The sequence below is a fragment of the Bubalus kerabau genome, chromosome 17 (assembly GCF_029407905.1).
Source record: "Bubalus kerabau isolate K-KA32 ecotype Philippines breed swamp buffalo chromosome 17, PCC_UOA_SB_1v2, whole genome shotgun sequence".
In the NCBI taxonomy this organism is placed as follows: domain Eukaryota; kingdom Metazoa; phylum Chordata; class Mammalia; order Artiodactyla; family Bovidae; genus Bubalus; species Bubalus kerabau.
The window spans coordinates 58,032,655-58,053,860 of record NC_073640.1 but is presented as its reverse complement, the minus strand read 5'-3'; the positions used below and the strand labels follow the sequence as shown (position 1 = coordinate 58,053,860).

Here is a 21,206-nt window from a genome sequence, read left to right as displayed (position 1 = left end):
CACCAGGGGGCGCCAGGAGCCGAACCACTGGGCGCGCGTGGGCGGGGAAGGCGCGAGGACAGCGTGTCCCCGGGCGCCGTGGGTGTGGCCTGGGTGTGAGTTCGCGGAACCCGGAGCTGGGTCCGCTGCGTTGCGGAGGCCCGAGTCCCTCGGGTGTGAGCCAACGCGTGCGCACACTTGGTGTTCCTGATGGGCAGCATCACCGCCTGTCCTCCGGGAGCCCGCTGGTGTTACATGTCAAGAGCTGTGTACCCAGGTTGTGTGGGTGGACGTTGGAGGAGAGGGAGGAGGGCAGGGGTGCACACACACACACACAAAACCCTACGCCCCAGGGCTTGGTTCCCAGGCTCCCACGGCAGGAGGTAGGAAGGAGGGATGTCCCAGAGGGAGGGCCCCAGAGTAACTTTTCTACGGAAAATATGTCGGTCTGGCCCCCAGCCCAGGCCTGAGTCATCAGGCTCCCGATGCATTGAGTCATGGCCTCCACCTCTGCCCCTGAGAGCTTGGAGGGACCGCCCCCCCCCCCCCCCCCCCGCTCCCCGCTCCCCGCCGTGAAGTCCTGCCCAGGGTCGTCCTTCCCCAGGGGGTTTGGGCCGAGAGCGATCCCTGCCCTCATCCCATCCCAAGACAGCCAGACTCGCACTGGGAAAGAAGCCTTGGCTTTATTTGCACTCTGGGAACGCTATTCCGTTCACAGTCCCCTCCGGGGCACGGGGTGAGAGGTGATGGGCGTGGGAATCCCAGCGAGCTCCCTGAAGGGGGCGTCATCCCCATCTATTTCGCTCTTCCCCCCATCTTTTCCGTGGGCTCCCCCACCAGGGCCAAGCACTAAAGTGTGTTGAAGGCAGGAAAAGGTGTGTGTAGTGGGGGGTGAGAGTTCCTTTTAGGGGAGGGGAGGGAGGGCTGTAGCACCAAGAACCCCTCCCCCCACGACGTCCCTGAAAAGGGGACTAAAATGACGTCCTGGGGCTTCCCTATCTGGCAGGGGCTCCACTTAAATATGGACGGTGGGCGGAGAGGCCGTGCCCCCGCCGTCTAAAATGCAGACCATCAGTTGTGGGGAGCCTGGGGGGCGGGGGTGGGGGGCGGGTAGCAGGCCAGGCTTTCAGTCCAGAGCAGGTGAGCACTGGAGGACAGGCCTCCGAGTGTGCGCGGGTCTGGGAGGAACAAGCGTGGAGGGGGTTTTTCGTCAACCGAGGATCCTTAGTCAAGAAAGGGGTGTGGCCGGAACTGGGGGCGGGGCTAAGAGGGGTCCCGCGGAGGAAGTAGGAGGTTGCATCTCCCGGCTCTGAGCCCCCGGTGGTCCTGAGGACCCGATGGGGTGGAGGGGCCTTGCCCCAATGGGCAAGAGGAAGTGGGGCGGTGGGGCCCCTGTGTTAGTCATTTCAACCAAGCGGCGGCTCACTTATGGGGATAGGCGAGGGGTCTCTCTCAGAATCAGGGATCAGACTGGTTGGGGCTGGGTGTGTGTCTGAGTGTGAGTGACCCTTGGGCGTGCTCTCTCCTGAGAATGTCAGCTCCATGAGAGCAGCAGATAAATGTGTCTGTTTTACTCCCCAGTGTCTAGAAGGAGCCCTGAACATAGAAGGTGCTCAATAAATACGTGAATGAATGAGGCACGGATGGGTGCTTCCGTGTGTTAGTGTCGGAATGACGTGCTACGTGTAACGTGAGGGTGGAGACGTGGAGGGTGGGCAGAGAAGCCTTGCCCCTTCCCTGGTCCCCACTGTTTGACGGTGGGGGGGTGGGGGCAGAGGGACCCCCATCCTTACAGCTGGGAGAGTGGGCAGGGAGCGCGCTTGTGGGCGGGGGTGGAGACGTGTGTGCAGCCATCCAGAGCTGGGGAGCCACAGCAGGGCGAGAGGGAGGGAGAACGGGCAGGCGAGGGTGGGGCGGCGGGCTGGCTCACTCGGCCGAGCCCTTGTGGCGCCGCTTGGAGGGTGGCACCAGGCGGCGGGGCAGGTTGGTGGGCAGCCCGTGGCCCTCGAGCTTGGCCTCAATGAGGTGGCTGGCCAGGGCGAACTCCTCGTCGTCCAGCATGCCGTCGCGGTCAACATCGCTCAGCTTCCAGATGCGGCCCAGCACGGAATTGGGGAGCTTGGTGCCCACCATCCAGGTCTTGGCCTTGGTGCCGCTCAGCTTGCCGTCGGCCGGCGCCAGGTTGTAGAAGATCTCGTCGTACTTGGATTTGTCCTTAGTCACCACCCACTCGGCGTCGTCATCCGAGCCTTCCTCTCCGTCCTCCAGGGCCTCATCGGGCCCCCGCTCCACGAAGGGACCCATGTGGGTGCCCTCGAAAGCGCCCCCCTGCACACCCACATCCGTGCTCTCCAGCTCCTCCTGCCGGAGCAGGGGCATGAGCTTGGCGATGTCGTGGGTCAGCATCTCATCCAGGGCCTCCAGCAGCTTCGGCTTCAACGAGTGGAACTTGGTGAAGTCATGAGCCATCAGCAGCTCCTGGTTGCAGGGAGGTGGCGGGGGCGGAGGGGGAGACACAGAGAAGTCAGGAGGCACCATCCCCAGGTCCCCCAGCCCCATGCTGGCTCCAGGACACTCAGGCAGCTCTTGATGGAGACGGGCAGAAGTATCTGATTATGGGGGAAAACCCCAATTCATCTGGGTACCCACCACTCAGTACAGACTTGGCAGCAAGTTCCCACCGCCCCATGACTCACTGGACGAGAGGGAGAACAGGGACCTCTGACTCAGAGCAGCCGCCAGCCAGTGGAGGAGGATTTCAACATGGTGACATGAGCTTTACCAGAGCACAGCCCTCAGCCCTGCCCACCCGCTAGGCACCCCAGCGCCCAGCCAGCACCCCCGACCATCATGCAAATTAAGAAAATGCAATTCCTGCCATTCTACTGGCTCTGTTACCCCACCACACAGAAAGGGCTAAGCGGCTTGCTCCTTATTTGGTGGTTAGGTTTGGGATGGACAAGTTATCAGGAGATCCTGGGACCTCCCCCACCACCCCACCCCACCCCCAAATCCTGGCCCCAGGCAAGAAGTCATCTGGTGCAAGAGCTGAGCCCCTGCTGGGCGGAGTCTGTGGTCACCCTGCTTCTCACGTGCACCGTTGCTAAGTCAGTTGCACCAGGATAGTCGCTGCAAAGACTAATCCACATTCTGGTGCCACGTTAAATTTCCAGAGCCAAGGCATAAAGATCATAAGAGACCATAAAGAGACAAGGGTATGGGGGCTTCCCTGGTGGGGCTCAGTGGTAAAGAATCTGTCTCCCAATGCCTGAGTCACAGCTTTGATCCCTGATCTGAGACGATCCCGCATGCCTCGAAGCACCTAAGCCCAAGTGCCACACTATTGAGCCTGTACTCTAGAGCCTGAGAGCCGCAACTACTGAGCCCAGGTGCAGCAACTACTGAAGCCTGTGCTCTGAAACAGAGAAGCCACCGCAGTGAGAAGCCCACGCGCCACAACCGGAGTAACCCCCGCTCGCCACAATTACAGAAAAGCCTGAGCAGCAACAAAGACCCAGCCTAGCCAGAAAAAAAATCATAACAACAAAAAAGTGACAGGGGTGTGATGGTTGTGAGTGAGGAGGACTCCAAGGCCAGGCTGCCCAGGTTCCAACCCAGCTTGGGAGCTGTGCATCCTCAGGAAAGTGACTTGACCTCTCTGGTTTCCCTGTCAGTTTTCAGATGTGTAAAACAGGTTGAGAACTAGCGCTGCCCTCATTGGGAGGTGGCAAAGGCTAAATGAATTCATCTGGATCAAGTGCTCAGTAAACGTCACTGTAATTTTCACAGCTGCTCTTTATCGAGTCCAGCGGCTTTCAACCAGGGATGGTGGTATCCCCCAGGGGACAGTGGGCAATATCTGGAGATGTTTTTGATTGTCGTAATTCGGGAGTGCTACTGACATCTAGTGAGTAGAGCCCAGGGATGCTGCTAAACACAGGGGGCTGCAATGCACAAGACAGCCCCCTACAGTGAAGAATTTTCTAGTCCCAAATGTCAGTAGCTCAGAGGTTGAGAAACCTTGATCCAGCCCAAACTCAGTGCTAGATACTGTCCTAAGGAAGTCACTAACACCAGTCAATTCAGCATTCAGGGTAGATACAGTCAGGATGATGCCCATTTTCCAGTTGAAGAAACTGAGGCTCAGGAAAGTGAGTGACTTGCACAGGTTCACGGAGCTAGTCAGTGGCCAAGAGGAATTTTACTGTACTATATTTCCTCAGTCTTGGAGTAGAAACATCGCAAACCCAAAGGTCACAGGCTTTGAGTATCACCCCAACACAGCCTCAAAGCAGAGCCTGGGCAAGGGGCTAGTCCTCACCTCCATGCCTGAGCTCGTACCTCTGTCCCATGTCCACTGGTTGCTCCTGCCCGGGCCCACCTCCAGCGGCTCTCCATCTACCCCAGGCTGCCACCCCCAGACCCAGTGCTTTCCATGTCACTGGTTAATCCTGGGCCTGAACATGGGAGGAGCCTTCAGTGATCCCCCAATATCCATCTTCCCTTCCTCCTCAGTATAGAATCCCCGAGTTACCTAGGCACCTAGAGGAAAAACTACACTTCCTAGCTTCCCTTGCAGCACTGTGGCCATGTGACTATGTTCTGGCCAACCAGAAGTCAGCACAGGTTGCACTTGCAAATACAGAATTACCCTGTTCAATATAGTAGCCACATATGGTTATTTAAATTAGTTAAAACCTAAAATTTCAGGTTTAATGTGGCTAGTGCCTACTACATTGGACAGCACAGCATAGAACATTTCCATCATCATAGAAAGCAGTATTGGACGGCACTGCTCTAAAAAGCGTTCTTAGAGAGATTGTACCATTAACTACCCCTCCCCCACTTATTGTTGGCTGGAATGCAAACACAATGGCTGGAGTTTCCACAGCCATTTTGTACCATGAGGAGTTCTTGGGCCTGGAGGCCAGGCATGGAGGAGAATGGGCCAGGCATAGACAGAAGAGAACTGGTTCTGTAAAGCACAAAACCAGCCCTGGACCATCTTCCAGGATATTTATGAAGGAGAGAAATAAACTTCTAGTCCTAATTAGGCCACTATTACTTTGGGTTTTCTCTTCACTCCCTTATCCTAACTCACACAACCATACTCTCACGGAACCATTTGTGGGAGGTGCTTTCAGGAACCTGCCATCCATCCCTCTAGTTTTCAAGGCCCCATCCTGAGCCTACGGGAGTTGACCTTCCTTCCCATCACCCCTTGCCCCTCCCTCCTGGGCGTCCACCCACCTGCATCTTCTGGCAGTCTGGGAAGTCGCCAGGAGATATGTGATGCTCCAACTGAATCTTGGCGAAGATGACGGGCAGCTTGAGGATCAGCTGCTTCTTCTTGTTTTCCTTCCCAAACACGGAGGGCATCTCCTTCTTCAGGTAGCTGATGATGTAGGCGTGAACCTGTAGGGAGGAGACTTCTTGCCTGAGCCTGCCTCTGTCACCCAGGAGGGCTCCTTAAAACATGGGTTGGCTGGAGTTTCCAAGTTACCAGGTCTGGCATGGGGCCTGAGAGTATGAATTTCTAACAGTTACAGGCGAGCTGCAGCTGCCGTGGGTACAGGGGCTCTCCCCTCTCCTCTCAGCCCCTCCCGTGGCTTCAACATCCCTCCATGTCCACTGCCAAGTCTACATACCAGCCTCGGCCTCTCCCTGGAGCTCGACTCAGAGCCGATTGCCTTGTCAACATTCCTGGACAGCTCCATCTCGGGGACGCCCGTGGTGGAATTCAGGCCCCGCCCGGCCGTGTCACCCTCAGCTGTGCCCATCTCTGGAGGCAAATGGCACCCTCCCCCCCCGCCTGCCCAGTGGAGCCCAGAGATCTGGAAATTACTCCTGATTTGATCCTCCCTTCTCATTGGAGAAGGCAATGGCACCCCACTCCAGTACTTTGCTTGGAAAATCCCATGGATGGAGGAGCCTGGTAGGTTGCAGTCCATGGGGTCACTAAAAGTCGGACACGACTGAGCGACTTCACTTTCACTTTTCACTTTCCTGCATTGGAGAAGGAAATGGCAACCCACTCCAGTGTTCTTGCCTGGAGAATCCCAGGGACAGGGGAGCCTGGTGGCTGCCGTCTATGGGGTCACACAGAGTCGGACACGACTGAAGTGACTTAGCAGTCTCATTGGTCACATCCATTTCATCAGTCGTTCCTTTGAACTCCTTTGAACTCTCTCCCATTTTTCCATTTCTCTCCACCTCACCATCTCTTGCCTGGTGGGGGACACACCTGTCACCCCACTGGACTCCTGGCTCACCCTCTGGCCCCTTCAATCCTTTCCCTGTGAAGCAGCAGCTGGAGTTTTTTGTTTTTTTAGGAACAAGTGCCAGACCATGAGACACTGCTCCCAAGTTTCAATTTGCTTCTTATCCAAGTGCAAAATTCCTCCCACAGCCGCCAAGGCCTTATGGCAGCAATTCTCCAAGTGTGGTCTGGGGAATCCCCAGGGGGTCCCCAAGACTCTTTAAGGGGGTTGCACACTCAAAACTACTTTCACAAGAATGCTGAGGTGCTATTTGTCTTTTTTACCTTCATTCCCTCCTGAGTGAATCGTGGAATTTTTAAAGGCTAAAAGATACTGCAACTAACTGAATGTAGAAACAGATGTTCGAATCCAGATGTCACCTTTGAAGCCAGACATTAAAGAGATTTGCAAGCATGCAAAACAGGGCCACTGTCCTCTCTAAGTTGTTTTTTGGGGGGGGGGGTTTGGAAAACAGTTAATTTTCATAAAACATCTGTTGTGTGTTTCTGTGCTTAGTCGCTCAGTCATGTCTGACTCTGCAACCCCATGGGCTGTAGCCCACTAGGCTCCTCTGTCCATGGGATTCTCCAGGCAGGAATACTGGAGTGGGTTGCCATTTCCTTCTACAGGGGATCTTCCTGACCCAGAGATCAAACCCAGGTCTCCTGCATTGCAGGCAGATTCTTTACCATCTCAGCCACCAGGGAAGCCCAAAACATCTGCTACTTAGGTTAACAGGCAATAGGGTTTTCTTGCTATTTTAAATGATTTGATAAGACTATCAATATCTGTTAATATACATTGGCATGATCAATAATGTATTGATAACATTTATAATAAATTGTTATCTACTATTAAGTACATAAGTATTGTTTGGGAATCCCCGGTGGTCCAGTGGTTAGAACTCTACACTTTCACTGCCAAGGGCTCCGGTTCAATCCCTGGTTGGGGAATTAAGATCCTACAAGCCTCATGGTGAGGCTGATATAAGTATTGTTAGTTAATTAATATTATGAGAGAAAGTGAAACGTTTCTCAGTTTTAACTTTTTCTTTTTGGGGCTGTGCCACGAGGCTTGTGGGATCTTAACCAGGGACTGAACTCAGGCCACGGTGGTGAAAGCCCCAAGTGTTAACCTCTGGACCACCAGGGAATTCCCTCAGTTTCCTAATATGGTTAATACAGAAAGATCTAATCTGTGTATATACAAACTCTTTGGGGTCTTCCATAATGTTTAAGAGTGTGATGATGTCCTGAGATGGAAAGGTTTGAGAAGCACTGCTCGACATGCCTTGCCCCCTGCCCCTATCTGCTCAAGCTTCCTCAACAGCCTTCCTTTTTTTTAAAAAAAAAAAATCAGCCTGCAAAACTCTCCTACATTAAGGCCTTTGCACATGCTACCCTCTGCCTGGAATTCCGCCCCAGTCTTCCAACAACTGAGTCCTTCAGCTTCCTTTTTTCTTTTTTGGCCGCACCAGGCTACATGTGGATCTTAGTTCTTAGTTCCCCAACCAGGGATTGAGCTCGTGCCCCCTGCACTGGAAGGCAGAGGCTTAACAGCCCGGCCACTGGGGAAATCCCACCCTTCAGCTTCCTTCTGATGTCACCTCCTCAGAGACCATCCTGTGGGAAGCGGGTGCCCCAAGCACCACCATCCAATTTCTCTCTATCTTTACTTTCATTGTTTCATTCACAGCACTTAACACAATCCGTTATTTACTTATTCTGTCTCCTTTCATCAGAATGCGCTCCAGGAGGGCTGGGACCTTTTTGTTTCCTCTGTCCCCAGCGCTGGCACAGTGTGCAGAGAAAAGACTCAAGAAATATTTGTGAAGTAAACCAGTGAACTTGAGAACCTCTGAGCCACAATCTCGTATGTTATCAAAAAGTAAACGAGGAGAGAAAACCGGCATTCATATGTCCTGTTTTTAAATGTGCTGTGCTTAGTCGCTCAGTTGTGTCTGACTCTGCGACCCCATGGACTGTAGCCCGCCAGGCTCCTCTGTCCATGGGCTTCTCCAGGCAAGAATACTGGAGTGGGTTGCCATGCCCTCTTCCAGGGGATCTTCCCCACCCAGGGATGGAACCCAGGTCTCCCGCATTGCAAGCAGATTCTTTGCCATCTGAGCCACCAGAGAAGCCCTATTTTTTTAAATAGGAAGCTCAATAATTAAATGGATATGCTTAAGTGAAAATAGAATGTATCTGGAAAAAGAAGAAACTATTCCTGGGGGTTGTCTGCGGGAAAGAGAACCTGAGGGCTGTCAGGGTCAGGGGTGGGAGGGGGCACCTTTGACAGTACATGAGTGCTTCCCCATGAGATGGTCTTAAATGTTCAATTAGAAACACTCGTTAAAAATTCCTTTTCATGAGTCATAGGTTTAGAATGCTAAACATTCTGGTGACACCTTGGCTGGCTTTGAATCCTCATATCCTTTCATCTCCACCATCCTGTCTCCTCCAGCCACCCTGGGCTCCATATTCAAGCATGTCCTGGTTTCAGGGCCTTTGCACTTCCTATTCCCTCTGCCTGGGTACAGTTTCCCCCATATCTCCACTCTGCTCACCCCTTCCCCTCCTTTAGTTCTCTGCTTGAGAATCACCTCCTCCAGAAGACCCTCCTTGATGACCCTAGTCCCTTAAATAGCCCACCAGTCTCTCCTCTGCTTCATGTTTCTTCATAATCCTTATCACACTCAGTGTATTAGAGCTGAATTTGTTTAATACTCACTTCCCCATTAAAAAGCAATTCTACAAGGAAAGAAACTATCTGCTTTTGTTTCCTGCGGCATCCCCAGGGTTTAGAACAGTACAGGAGCACAGTGTCGGTGCTCAGTTTCTGTGGAATGAAAGCTACTGAGCTGCTTCAGAGAGCTCTGTAGGAAGGCTCAGGGCACCCTGGCCTCTTTAGAATTAGAACCTCCCAAGACCCTGCCCATCAAGGGTCTTGATCTGTGCTCAAGCGTCACACAGCCCATGGAAATCGCTCCTTCTAACAGCAGCTGTCGCTTCAAACAAAGGGCAGAGCCAGAGGGCTCACCCACATCCTAGATCGTTACAGACAGGGAAACTGAGGCATAGAGGGGTAGTTACCAAGAGTGAGGAGAGGCCTTGTACTGTTGGGGGAAAACATGTGGGGAGGTGAATGGTGTGGGCGGCTGGGTGATGGCTGGACCAGGTGTGTGTGTGGGGGGGGTGAGCGGGTGACACAGGGCAGGGGAAGGGCACCGAGGCTCGGTCAAAGTAGATCCCATATCTTGAGGGGCACTGGGGAGCCACAGAGGAGCTGCAGGAGCAAGGGGGAGGCGTGGGTGCCAAGGAGGGGATGTCTGAGGGGGCCAATCAGGACAGGGGTGTGGCCAGACCGGTGGGTGGGGCCTGAGAGAGCGGGCCAATGGGGGGGCGGGGCCTAAGGGCCGCTCTTCTGGAGCCCAGAAGACCCGAGGAGGGAGAGCGCTAATGGCTTTTCCAGAGAGGAAGCGGGGGAAGGTGCCAGGAAGAGATAAGGTGGGTGGGCGGGCTGAGCCTGGGCGCGGGTCCGGGACTCCGGGGTTTGTCTGGGTTTCCGGAGCCGCCTCCTGCATGGTGGGGGCACCAGGTGTCCGGCCCCACCCTGCCCCTCGGTCCCACGGACCTTGGGGGTCTAGCTCCCGCTGCTGCGGGAGCAGCTTCCCCGAGGGGCCTGCGGGACCGGGTCCGTGGGGGAAGCGGGTGAACCAGGGGGAGACCGAGGGAGGGAGAGGATGGAGAGAGGAGAGAAAGAGAAAAGAGAATGATGAGGGAAAAAAGAATAAGAGAAAAAAACAGAAAGAGGTAGAAATGAGGAGATCTAGAGAGACGGACAGAGACAGTCCAGGGCCTGGGCAGAGGAGCGAAAGGTGTTTTCTGGAGGCTTCAGGAGCTGACCACACTGGGCCGCTCCCTCCTAAGGAGGATTCCTGGGGTGGGGGTGGGGCGTGGGGGCTCTGACTCACCCCCTCTGCTGCTCCTTAAACCAACACCTCAGGCTTCTCCACCCCCCATAACCTTCCAGGCCTCCTTGCCTGCTCCGCTTCCTGCCCCACCTCCAGCCTGGCTGGCAGCCTCTCCTGTGAATGTTCCATTCGGCCTCCAGAAACGCTCTTAAACCAGTGCTCCCCTCCCCTTCCCCAAGGCTATGTCCTGATCCAGGCTCCTCCTTGTTCCTAGGTCCCCCAGCCTCCTCCTTAGTCTGGGAACCCAGTCTTACTGCCCTTGAATCCATCCTCCAGAAGGCAGGGAGGGTCTGACCCTGTCCTTCCCCTACCCTGAGTCCTTCCATGGCTCCCCAGTGCCCTTGGGACAAAGCACAGGTTCCAGAACACAGTCCCGGGTGATCTGACTCTCACCTAACCCACCCCACCCCCACCCCTCAGATGCAGTTACTCCCACCATCTACACTGGCTTCAACACTGGCATTTCCCCTCTTTCTTGAACTGGCCATGTTCTCATCGCCAGTCCATGCACTTGCTGGCCCCATTTTCTAGACTCCTTTTCCCTCCTCATCCTCATAATCCTCCAGTTTGCAGCTCAGATGCCCTCTCCTCCAAGAAGTTCTCCAGGATTTCCCCTGGGCTCCCAAGTTCTCAGCCCTGACCATGCCGGATAGTCACTCTGGGGATGAAACGGTATTCTCCCCTGGACTGCCGTGGTCAGAGCTCCCTTCCCAGTACCACCTGGCAGAGGGCCAGGCACAACAGGAGAACTTTCTCAGATTAGTGAACTAACTCATCAGATAGCTGATGCCAGATCAGGGACCAGCAGCCAAGTAGAAGAGGATCAGAGGAAAGGCAAGAGCGGCCGCTGCCTCCCCATCCCCCATCACTGCTCACCCGCACCAGCCGGGCTCTCTTCACCAGATCATTGAGCTTGCGCAGCGCCGCGTGGCGTGGCAGGCCCTGGATGTCGCGGAAAAGGTCTTGTTCCTCCAGCTCGAAGAGGCGCCGGTTGTCAGGTACCAGCAGGGGCTGGGACCAGAAGGAGCCGATATAGACGCGCAGCACCTCGGGCGTGCCCACCACCTTGCCCAGCGCCCACATGAGCGCCCCGTAGACACGCATCAGCTGCTGCGTCTCCACCATGTCGGCCTTGTTGAGCACCACGCGGATCTTGTCTTCATGGCCTCGCAGGGCGCCGATGGCCTCCGAGAACTCGTCGGAGATCTCCAGCTTGTGAGCATCGAAGAGCAGTATGATGAGGTCCACGCGCTCAGCGAACCAGCGCAGCACAGCCGGGAAGTCGTAGCCTGCCGGGGAAGGGTGGTACAGGGGCCTGTGCCTGCGTGCTCGCCTCAGTCATGTCCGACTCTGCGACCCCATGGACTGTAGCCCCCTAGGCTCCTCTGTCCATGGGATTCTCCAGGCAAGAATACTGGAGTGGGTTGCCATGCCCTCCTCCAGGGGATCTTCCCCACCCAGGGATCCAACTGTCTCTTGCGTCTCCTGCACTGCTGGCGGATTCTTTACCGCTGAGTCATAGGGGCTCCAGTCTCCCAAAGTAGAGGTCAGCCCCCAGCCTTCAGCTACTGGGAGACATTCATTGCTTTGGGCTCAAACTGGACTGTATGGATGTTCAGGTTGTTAACCACTGAAAATTTTGTCTGTGGGAAATAGCTCCAGGCCCCAGCCTCCAGAATTTCCCCATCACTCTGGCCCTCTAGCCATCCGACTACGGAGGACAATCACCTCCTCACCTTTCCATTCATTCTTTAGGCAAATATTAGCAGCTTGCATCGGTCCCCGTATTAAAACAGTGAAATGTTTACTAATAGACTCCCTATGCTTCTATGGACCTCTGAGTCCCCCAGATGCCACCATCAACCCCAACTCCTCCCCAGGATGTGTCCAATCACCCTACCATCCAGCAACTGAAAATTTTACTTGGGCCCTTGTTAGAGTCTTGCCATAGCAGATGTTACATATTCTAAATTTATTAACAATAAATTACCGAGAGTCTCCTGTGTGCTGGGCCCTGTCCTGGACACTGGGGATCCCACAGAGAACACACAAAGTCCTTGCCTTCGTAGGGCACCTATCCCACCAACAGCTGGCTCCTGGGCCCATTCATTCATTCCTTTCTCCATTCATTTCTTTGTTCACTCATCCATTCAGCAGTAAGCAATGCCTGGGAGAGCAGAGAGGAGCCGTTGAGACCCCCTGACTTGGCAGTCGGGAAGGCCTCGGTTTGAATCCCAACTCTGCTTCCATCAGCTAGGTGACTTTAAGGAAGCAAGTAACCTCTCTGAACCTCTGTTTCCTCTTTGGTAAAATCATAGAACCTACCTGCTAGGACTGTGTGAAGATGGAAAGAATACATGAGCTAAGCTATGTGAAGAGCTTAAACAGTGCCTGGCTCTGAACTATACCCTTAAAAGGAGTGAGCTTTAGGCATGTAAATTATACAATAAAACTTAAGAAACAAAAACAAGGACTTCCCTGGTGGTCCAGTGGTTAAGAATCTACCGTGCAAAGCAGGGGACACAGGTTCAATCCCTGGTGGGGGAAGTAAGATCCCACATGCTGTGGGGCAACTAAGCCCACGCACGGCAGCCACTGAGCCTGCATGCTCTGCAGCCCACCTGCTGCAGCTAAGACCCGATGCAACCAGACGAATACATAAACATTAAAATCAAACAAAAAAACCCCACGGAGCTATGCACATGACAAGCAATCCACAAAAGTTCCTCATGATGCCTGTGAGACGCTATGGTGAAGCCATCCAGGAGCTGCCCTCAGAATGGTCTGCTCTGTGCTGGGCACACAGGGTGGCTCAGATAGCCCCAGTTCTGTCCTTACGGGGTTTACCATCCAGAGTGGTCAGGCTGGGATGGGAAAACCCAGGGAGCTGCAGGAGCCCGGGGAGGGGTGTGCCTGACCACCCAGGCTAGGTGGTCAGGGAGGGCTTCCCGGAGGAGGGAACACTGAGTGGTGATCTGCGGGGTGAGGAGTTAACTGGCGGGACAGAGAGCCATCACTGATTCACCAGAAGTCACCTCACACCCTCCCGGATTCAACTCATTGAATCTTCAAAACGACTCCAGGAGACAGGCACTCTCAGGACCCCTATTTGCCAAAAGGGGAAACTGAGGAACAGAGTGGTTAAGGAATCCACTGGTTCATTTGCTCCAGACACAGAAGCACAGAGCCGCAGCCCTGGGGGCCTCCACACTCTGCCGGGGAGCTGTGCCAGGCCCATCCTGCCTGAACGGAAGCAGGTTTCTATAGCCACAGGGGACTGGATGGGATGGGATGGATGGGGGACGCTGTTTTGCGGGGAGGGAGGGCCAGGTCAACAGAGGGACCAAAGCTAGGGCCCCTCCTCTGTCCCCAATGTCTACACACACACACACACACGCACATCCAGATTTGGAAAGTGTGTCTCACGCAGGGAGGGAGGAGGGAGGGAGGTTGAGTCAGCATGGGAATGGGCGACGTGGCAGGCGGACACCCCAGGTGCAGATGACAGCCTCACAGAGGGAAAGCAGTCATCACAGGGCCTTCCCAGCACCTCCTGGGGGCCACACACTGCTCTAAGTGCCTCACACATTTTGACTCTTTTTTTGGCCTCGCCACGTGGCATGCAGGCTACAGGATCTTGGGCCCCCATTGGGGTTGAACCTGCACCCCTGCAATGGAAGCATGGAGTCCTAACCACTGGACCACTGGGGAGATCAGCAAGGTATGGCATGAGACTATCATGTTCCCATTTTACAGGTGGGAAAACTAAGGCATGGAGAGGTTAAGTGGCTCGGTCAAGGTCTTACAGCTGAGAAGGAGCAGAGGCCAGATTTGAACCCTGCCAGAAGGCTCCCCTCTGCTACAATCACACACGTATGTATTCACAGATATTCTACACAGAGGCCACATGTTCCATCAGTGCACACACACATGCACGTGCACATGTGCACTCAGGAGCAAGCATACACCTGGACACCATCCGAGTCACTCGCTACAAGATGCAGACCCTCACACATACCCTCGCTAGCAATTGGGAACCTACATAGATATACAGGGTCACACAACTGCGAAGGTAATGTGAGACCCACACAACATAACAGATAGACAGCAGCAGGCACACAACGAGCCTGTGCACACCTGCACACCCACCAAACGAGAGACGCAATCATATATAGTTACACAAAAGATACACTCATGCACACACACACACCCTCACTTGTACACACAAGGGCACAACTGTATACAGAGATGCGGTTATACCCAATCTAACAAAATCATCTCAGTCCTACAGGGCCACACACAAGTACAACCATGAGCACAACGCTGACACCTCAGAGTCACACCCACAGTTACACGGATGCAGTCCACCAGACTCCTCTGTCCATGGGATTTCCCAGGCAACAAGACTGGAGTAGGTTGCCGTCTCCTCCTCCAGGGCATCCTCCCGACCCAGGGATCAAATCTGCATCTCCTGCATTGGTAGGCAGGTTCTTTACCACTGAGCCGCCTGGGAATCCCACACACCTTCCCAGACACACACAAATGATCCACACAGTCAAATAAAAGTTCCCCTGCACAACACACCAACCACACGTTTCACAATACAACTACCTACAGAGACACGGTCAGTCACAGTCACACACAATCCCACAAGCCCGCCCCCCCCCCCACCCCCAGGCCCTTGGAGCTGCCCAAAGTCACACCTAGCGACCCACACGGGCACAGACACTCATACACACACTCACCCTCAAGAACAGACAGACAGACAGACACACCCTCCTCTTCCTCTACTCCCGCAGCCACAGAAAGAGACCCGGGTTCTCTCCCCCACTTCCTTTGGGCCTCCATCTGGCACCCCCGCCCTGGCTTCGAGTGGCCCCCGCTGACTCTCCCGAGGGACCCTCCCCCCACAGCCCCCTGCCTCCCCCATGGGGCTGGCAGCTCACCTCTCCCCTCCCTGATCTCCTCTGCAGCTGTCTCCTGCCTCTCTCCCCGGGGACAGGCTCCCTCTGGGCAGCAACCAGGAACACCGGTAACCCTCCGCGCCCTCGCCCGAGCGAGGCCCAGCCTCCCTGCCTCCTCGCCGTCGCCTCCAGGTCCCCTCTGCCCCACACTGCAACCTCCTTTGCCCCAGTTTCTGGCCTCCGAGGCCTCGCGGGGCAGGGGTGGAAGGGACAGAAATGCGGGGAGGGGGGATGGGGGGGGCGGCGCGGAGACCGAGCCAGGCAGGGCAGGGGTGGGGGCCGGGCTCACCCGGAGGCCCCGCTGGAATTCACCCCCTCCCCCCGCCGCTCTCCCTGCACAGCTGTTTATAAATTCCTGGCTGCCCTTGGCCCCTGCCCAGACTCCCCGTCCCGGGCCCTCCTCAGCCCCAACCGTGGCCCAGAGCTGGAGCCAGGCGCTGACAGGGGCCCAGGGCCTCCCCGCCAGGCTCTGCCTTCTCGCTGGGTCTCCCACTCTCCGGATCATCTCTCTGGATCCCGGCCTCGCCCTCTGAATCTCTGTCCACCTTGGACTCTCCCTCTCTCTTGGTCTCTCCCCCTCCATCCTTCGGACCCGCCCAGACATGCAGCCGCAGCGGGTTCACACGTGTTCATCCACACGCCTCCCCCACTCTTCAGCGCGCGCCAGCTCGGAGGAGTCACAGCCTTCCACCAGCTCCCTTTGGCTACGCAGCTAGCTCAGGGCAGTCCTAGCAGCGACCCTGGGCCCTCCTCCCTCGGACCCAGGAGCCCAGCCTCACTCACCACGGCTCACTCTCTGCTTGGCCCCCGACAGGATGCCCGGGGTGTCGATGATGCTGATGCTCTCCAGGACCTGATTGGGGAGCTGGGCGCACATGAACCTGGGGCAGAGGGAAGGTCAGGGGTCAATGCAGGGACGGGTAGGAGGAGGGGATGCATGAGAAGGGAACCCAGGACTTGCACGGAGGAGAATCAGGTTCGGAGAGGGAAAGAATCTTGGAAGAGAAAAGGAAGATTAGGACAAAGAATAAGAACTATATATATAAAAAAACAAAAACAAAAACAAAAAAACAGAGCTGATGTTAACTGAGCACTTACTTTGTGCAGGGTGCTGTTCTAAGCACTTTGAATGTTTTCATTCATTTAGTCCCCACAACAGCCCTATGGAGGAAGGACTATGGTTATCCCCATTTTCCAGATGAGGATAAGAAACAGAGAGGTTACGTTGCTTGCCCAAAGTCACCCAGCTAAACAGGAGTCGAACTCAGGCGTCACTGGCTTAACTGCTCCCCAAGAGAAGGCAAGAAGAGGAAGGCTCTAGTAAAGAGAAGGGGATTAGGACTGAAAAGGAGAGACACACAGGCGGGGATGGGACACAGACGGGGGCCAGGGACAGGAAGACACCCTCCGGGCTGCTGGCTGCACACCTGTTGAGGAAGGTATTCCCGAAGGGGTTGAGTTTACGGAAGGGCTTGTCCGGGTCAACGACAAGGGCATTGCCAGGCACGGTGCCCTCGGTGTCACCATGCATGACAGCCACGAAGCAGTCGGTGGTGGGCTCGGGCCCCACCCGGGAGCCGGGCACCTCCTGCTCCAGCAGGTACTGAATGAAGCTGGTCTTGCCCGTGCTGTACTGGCCGGCCACCAGCACCATGGGCTTGCCGTCGAAGTCGGCATCCTCCAGGGCCGGAGAATGGAAGGTTCCGAAGCGGTAGTGCTCCTCCAAAGGCAGCAGCTTTTCGCGGTACAGCTCCTTGAGGGCCGAGGTCACCGTGCGGATGGCCTCCGGCTGCTGGCCCCGAGCCCCGCCCCGCTTCAGCCAGCTGAACATGGTGGCTGCACACTGCCCGCTGAGCTCTGACGCAGATGCACAGCGCGAGGGCTACCTGTGGGAGGAGAGGATGTTGATGGGGGACTGCCTGGAGGAGGAGGTGGAGAAGAAAGGGAGCCAGAAGGTATCGATGGAGAAGGCTGGTGGGATGGGTGGAGGGGGAGAGCTTCTGAGAGCACTGAGGGTGGATGGCAGGAGCTGGCGGCTAAAGGAGGAAGAAGGTAATTATCCCAGCTGGAGGAAGAGAGAGAGAGTGACAATGGCATGCTGGAAGAAGCGAGATTGGTGGTGGAAGCCCAAGAGATAAACCAGGGGAAGGAGGCAGAAGCTGATCCGAAGAAAAGGATTCCTTCGTCTTTTTCTTTCTCCGTCCCCACCCCTTCCATTATTTGGCAATTTTCACTGAAATCGCACCATGTGTCAAGGGGTATGGATCCAAAAATAGACCAGAGACCAGTCCCCACACACTCGGAGCCTCCAGTGAGGAGAGAACCGGGGCACGGAGCAATCAATGAGGCCTGGGCAAAGCTGGTGGTGGACTTGTAGGCACCAGAGGGGGACAGGGTGAACCAATCACAGGATTAGGAAAGCTCTGGCTGGGCTGACCTTTTTTTCCCCACGTTTATTATTTATTTGGCTGTACCAGATCTTAGTTGTGTCCTGTAGAATCTTTTCCCATACATACTCTCCAGGCCAGAATACTGGAGTGGGTAGCCGTTCCCTTCTCCAGGAGATCTTCCCATCCCAGGGATCGAACCCAAGTCTCCTGCATTGCAGGCAGATTCTTTACCAGCTGAGCCACAGGGGAAGCCCCCTGGGCTGACTTTTGAGCTGCTTCCTAAAGAGTGACAAGGGCATTTAGGCAGAGAGGATGGTGGGTTTCATGACCTGGAACTGTAAAATGGATGGACAGAGTGGCTGAACACGTGGGCCCAAGGACGAGAAATGAGACTCAACACTGCCTGGGTCCTCCCCAGATCATGATGTTATCATTCATGAGAATAATAACATTTGTGATCACTGCATGCCAGAAACTGCTCTAACTCATTTAATCTTCACAACAACCTTGTAAGGTAAAGCTATTATTACCCCCACTTTTCTGATAAGGAAATAGAGGTTCAGGAAGATAGTATAACTTCCCTGAGATCACTCTGCTAGTACGTGCTCAAGCTGGGACTCCAGATAACCTGACCTCAGAGCCAACACTCCTATCACAGATCTAAGGAGTTAGGGAGAGAACGAATTACCAACCCAGCAGCAACCAGCACCCCCAGCACCTAGACTGCGTTCACTACATCCCCTTACTAGCCTTTCATTCACTGTAGGATCCGTAGTGATGTTCCCCCTCCCCCTTTCATTCTCAATTATCATTCATTTGTGTCTTTGCTTTCTTTCTTTTTTCCCCCTTGATCAGTCTAAGTGGATGCTTATAATTTTACTGATCTCTGCACAGAACCGACTTTTGGTCAGATTGGGGTCTCTAAATTCCATTTTCCACTAAAAGAGAAACTGAGGCTTCTGGGAGAAATGGCTAATTCTGGGTCTGAGGCAGGGAAAGAACAAGTGAGTCTGGGTCAGATAGCGGGGAAGTGCTCAAACTGGGATGGGGCATGTCACAGGGACAGAGTCCCGGCTCGACAGGACTCCCACTGGCCAAAGATGGGACAATTTGAGCACCCAGACTAACTGCACATCCAATATGTTAAAATCCATAAAATCATAACCATGCTTTTAAAAAAAAAAGTGTGTGCGTGTGTGGGAGGGGGAGAATTCAGGGAGGGTGTGCCAGAAAGGTGAAGGAGAGGCTGGAGCCAAGACCTGGGACGTTGGCAGAGGGAGGGGGCCCTGGGCGGTGTCCTACACGGGGAGGGACCTGGGGGACATCTTAGCGAGGACGCTTTGGGGTGGTTGGACAGGCAGTGGGGTTGGTGAGGTAGGAGAGGAGCTTTTGGGGTGGGAGGAGGAATGGAACAGAGGTGGATGAATGCAGTGGAGGGAGACCCCAAGGAAGGCCGCGCGAAGGGAGGAGGAGAGTGGGGAACACTGCTACAGATTGAAGGGACTGGTGGGGGGCAGTGAGGGAGATAGGTTTCCGGAGGGACTGGGGAGAACTGAGAGACCCCCTACACACTGCCTGGGGTGGGGACTGAGGGTCTTTGGCGAGCAGGGGAATGATCCAGAGCCAGGGCAGGTTCGAGGGCTCCCCGGGCGGAGGCTGGGAGGCGACAGACTCAGTTGGGGGTCACTCACCAAGGGGGCGCGCAGACTGCAGGACCGGGCAGGGAGAGCTGGGCGGGGGTCCCGCGGGGATCGGAGGCGCCCGCGGAGCGGCCTGTGCTCGCGGTCCCGTCCGGAGCCGTCTGAGCCGGGTGGGGCCCAGAACGGGGAGGAGGGACAGAGAAGGGGGGGCGGGACGAGGCGCCCCCCCATCCCCAAACCGGGCGCCCGGCCTCTGGCGCCCTCTGGTGGAGACAGTCACGGTGCCTTTGCGAAATGGGTGCGCGCGCGGGTTCCCAGTCCTGCCTTCAAACTCCACCCGTCTCCCTTCCTGACATGGGAACAGCAATAATAAAATAGTAACACCACCAACAATATTAATTTTAATTATAAGTAATCATAATAATTTTTTCAACGGAAACGAGTGCATGAAAACTCCTCTGTGTACAGCCCTCCATGGTTCTTCTTTCACTCAAAGCAGAAGCCAAAGCCTTCAGTGTGGACCACAAGGCCCTGAAAGATCTGCAGGCTCCCTCTGTTCTCTCCTCCCTCTCTCCCCCTTGATCACTCAGCTCCAGCCGCACTGGCCTCTCCACTGTTTCTCAGACAACCCTCTTTTCAGGGCCCTTTGAACTTGCTGTTCCTCCACCTGGAAAGTCCCACCCGACCACTCCCATCCGCCCTCTCACCCTTCCCTCCTTCCAGTCGCCACCCAAATGTCACCTCTTCCGAGAAGCCCTCCCTGACCTCCCTGTTTAATGCAGTACCCACCATCCCTCCATTCTCGCTGCTTTATTCTTCTCCGCAGCCTTTATCACCATATTTTACATTTCTCTGTTTCAGGGAGGGTCTCCCTCACGAGAACATGAGTCCTATGAGAGCAAGGATTCCAGACCGTCATCAAGAGGAATCTTTGATGTTCTCACACTGTGTTTGGAATTTCCAGTGATTGCTTACTCATCACTGATTAGACCCACTGCGAGCTAGCTTTCTAATCGTTCGCTGGTACACCAGACCCTATTACCCTGTCACAGCCTTGTCGATTTTAAAAAATACTGATAACTGTATTTCAGCATAATTGGTTCCCTTGGGATCCTAAGGGTTTCATTTTGTGCATTAAAGATAATATTCTAGGAAGGGGTCAGTGGAGTGAAAAAGCTCCACCTTGACGTATTCAGCTCCATTAAATACCCTTTGAGCCCTTAATAACCAGGGTGGCTGTCGCATCTTGCTACCTGCTGACCTCTGAATCAGGGAGTCTCTGACATCTGTCCCCAGTGTCATCCAATTTTCTTGATGCCCTTGGAGCCTCTAGAGTCCCCACTGAAAAGCACAAGCTCAGATATTCTTTTCTCTGCCCCCACCCCATCTGTCAAAACTGAAAAGAGAAACTGACATATTCTACAACATGAATGAAGACATTAGGTTGAGTGAAATAAGCCACTCACAAAAGAACAAATATTGTGATTCCACTCATACAAGATGCTTAGGGTAGTCTGATTCAGAGACAGGAAGTGGAATGGTGGTCATGGGGGAGCTGGGTGGAAGTGGAGGGGGGACAGGATCATGGTTTCATGGGAACAGAGTTTCAATTCTGCAAGATGAAACGAGTTCCTGACTTCCACGCTGACCACCATCTTGGTGGTCCAACGGCTAAGACTCTGAGATCCCATTGCAGGAGGCACAGGTTCGATCCTTGGTCAGGAAACTATGAACCCACATGCTGCAACTAAACAAACAAACAAACAAAAATCCTTCATGTTGCAACTAAGACCCAGCACAGCCAAATTAAAAAAAAAATTGATGAAATGAGTCTGAAGATTGATGGTTGCACAATGTAAATGTCTTAATGCCGATGTGATTACGAAGATAAATTTTACGTTATGGGTATTTTTTCACAATTAAAAAAAAATGGAGAAAGCAGCCAGTGAGCTTGTTCAATTGGGACACTGGTCAGTCTTGGGTTCCAGTCGCGCTCCGTG

The 21,206-nt window shown here is 54.6% G+C and overlaps 1 protein-coding gene across 1 annotated transcript; it reads right to left on the bottom strand.

The window, feature by feature from the left end:
- Positions 1-615: 615 nt before the first annotated feature.
- EHD2 (EH domain containing 2) lies at positions 616-19,370 on the bottom strand. Its single transcript, XM_055552519.1, has 6 exons — positions 19,258-19,370; positions 16,604-17,062; positions 15,960-16,057; positions 11,089-11,501; positions 5,230-5,394; positions 616-2,457 (listed from the first exon to the last, which is right to left on the bottom strand). Exons 2-6 carry the CDS (start codon positions 17,005-17,007, stop codon positions 1,906-1,908), a joined length of 1,632 nt encoding a protein of 543 aa, XP_055408494.1. The 5' UTR covers positions 17,008-17,062; positions 19,258-19,370; the 3' UTR covers positions 616-1,905.
- Positions 19,371-21,206: the final 1,836 nt, after the last annotated feature.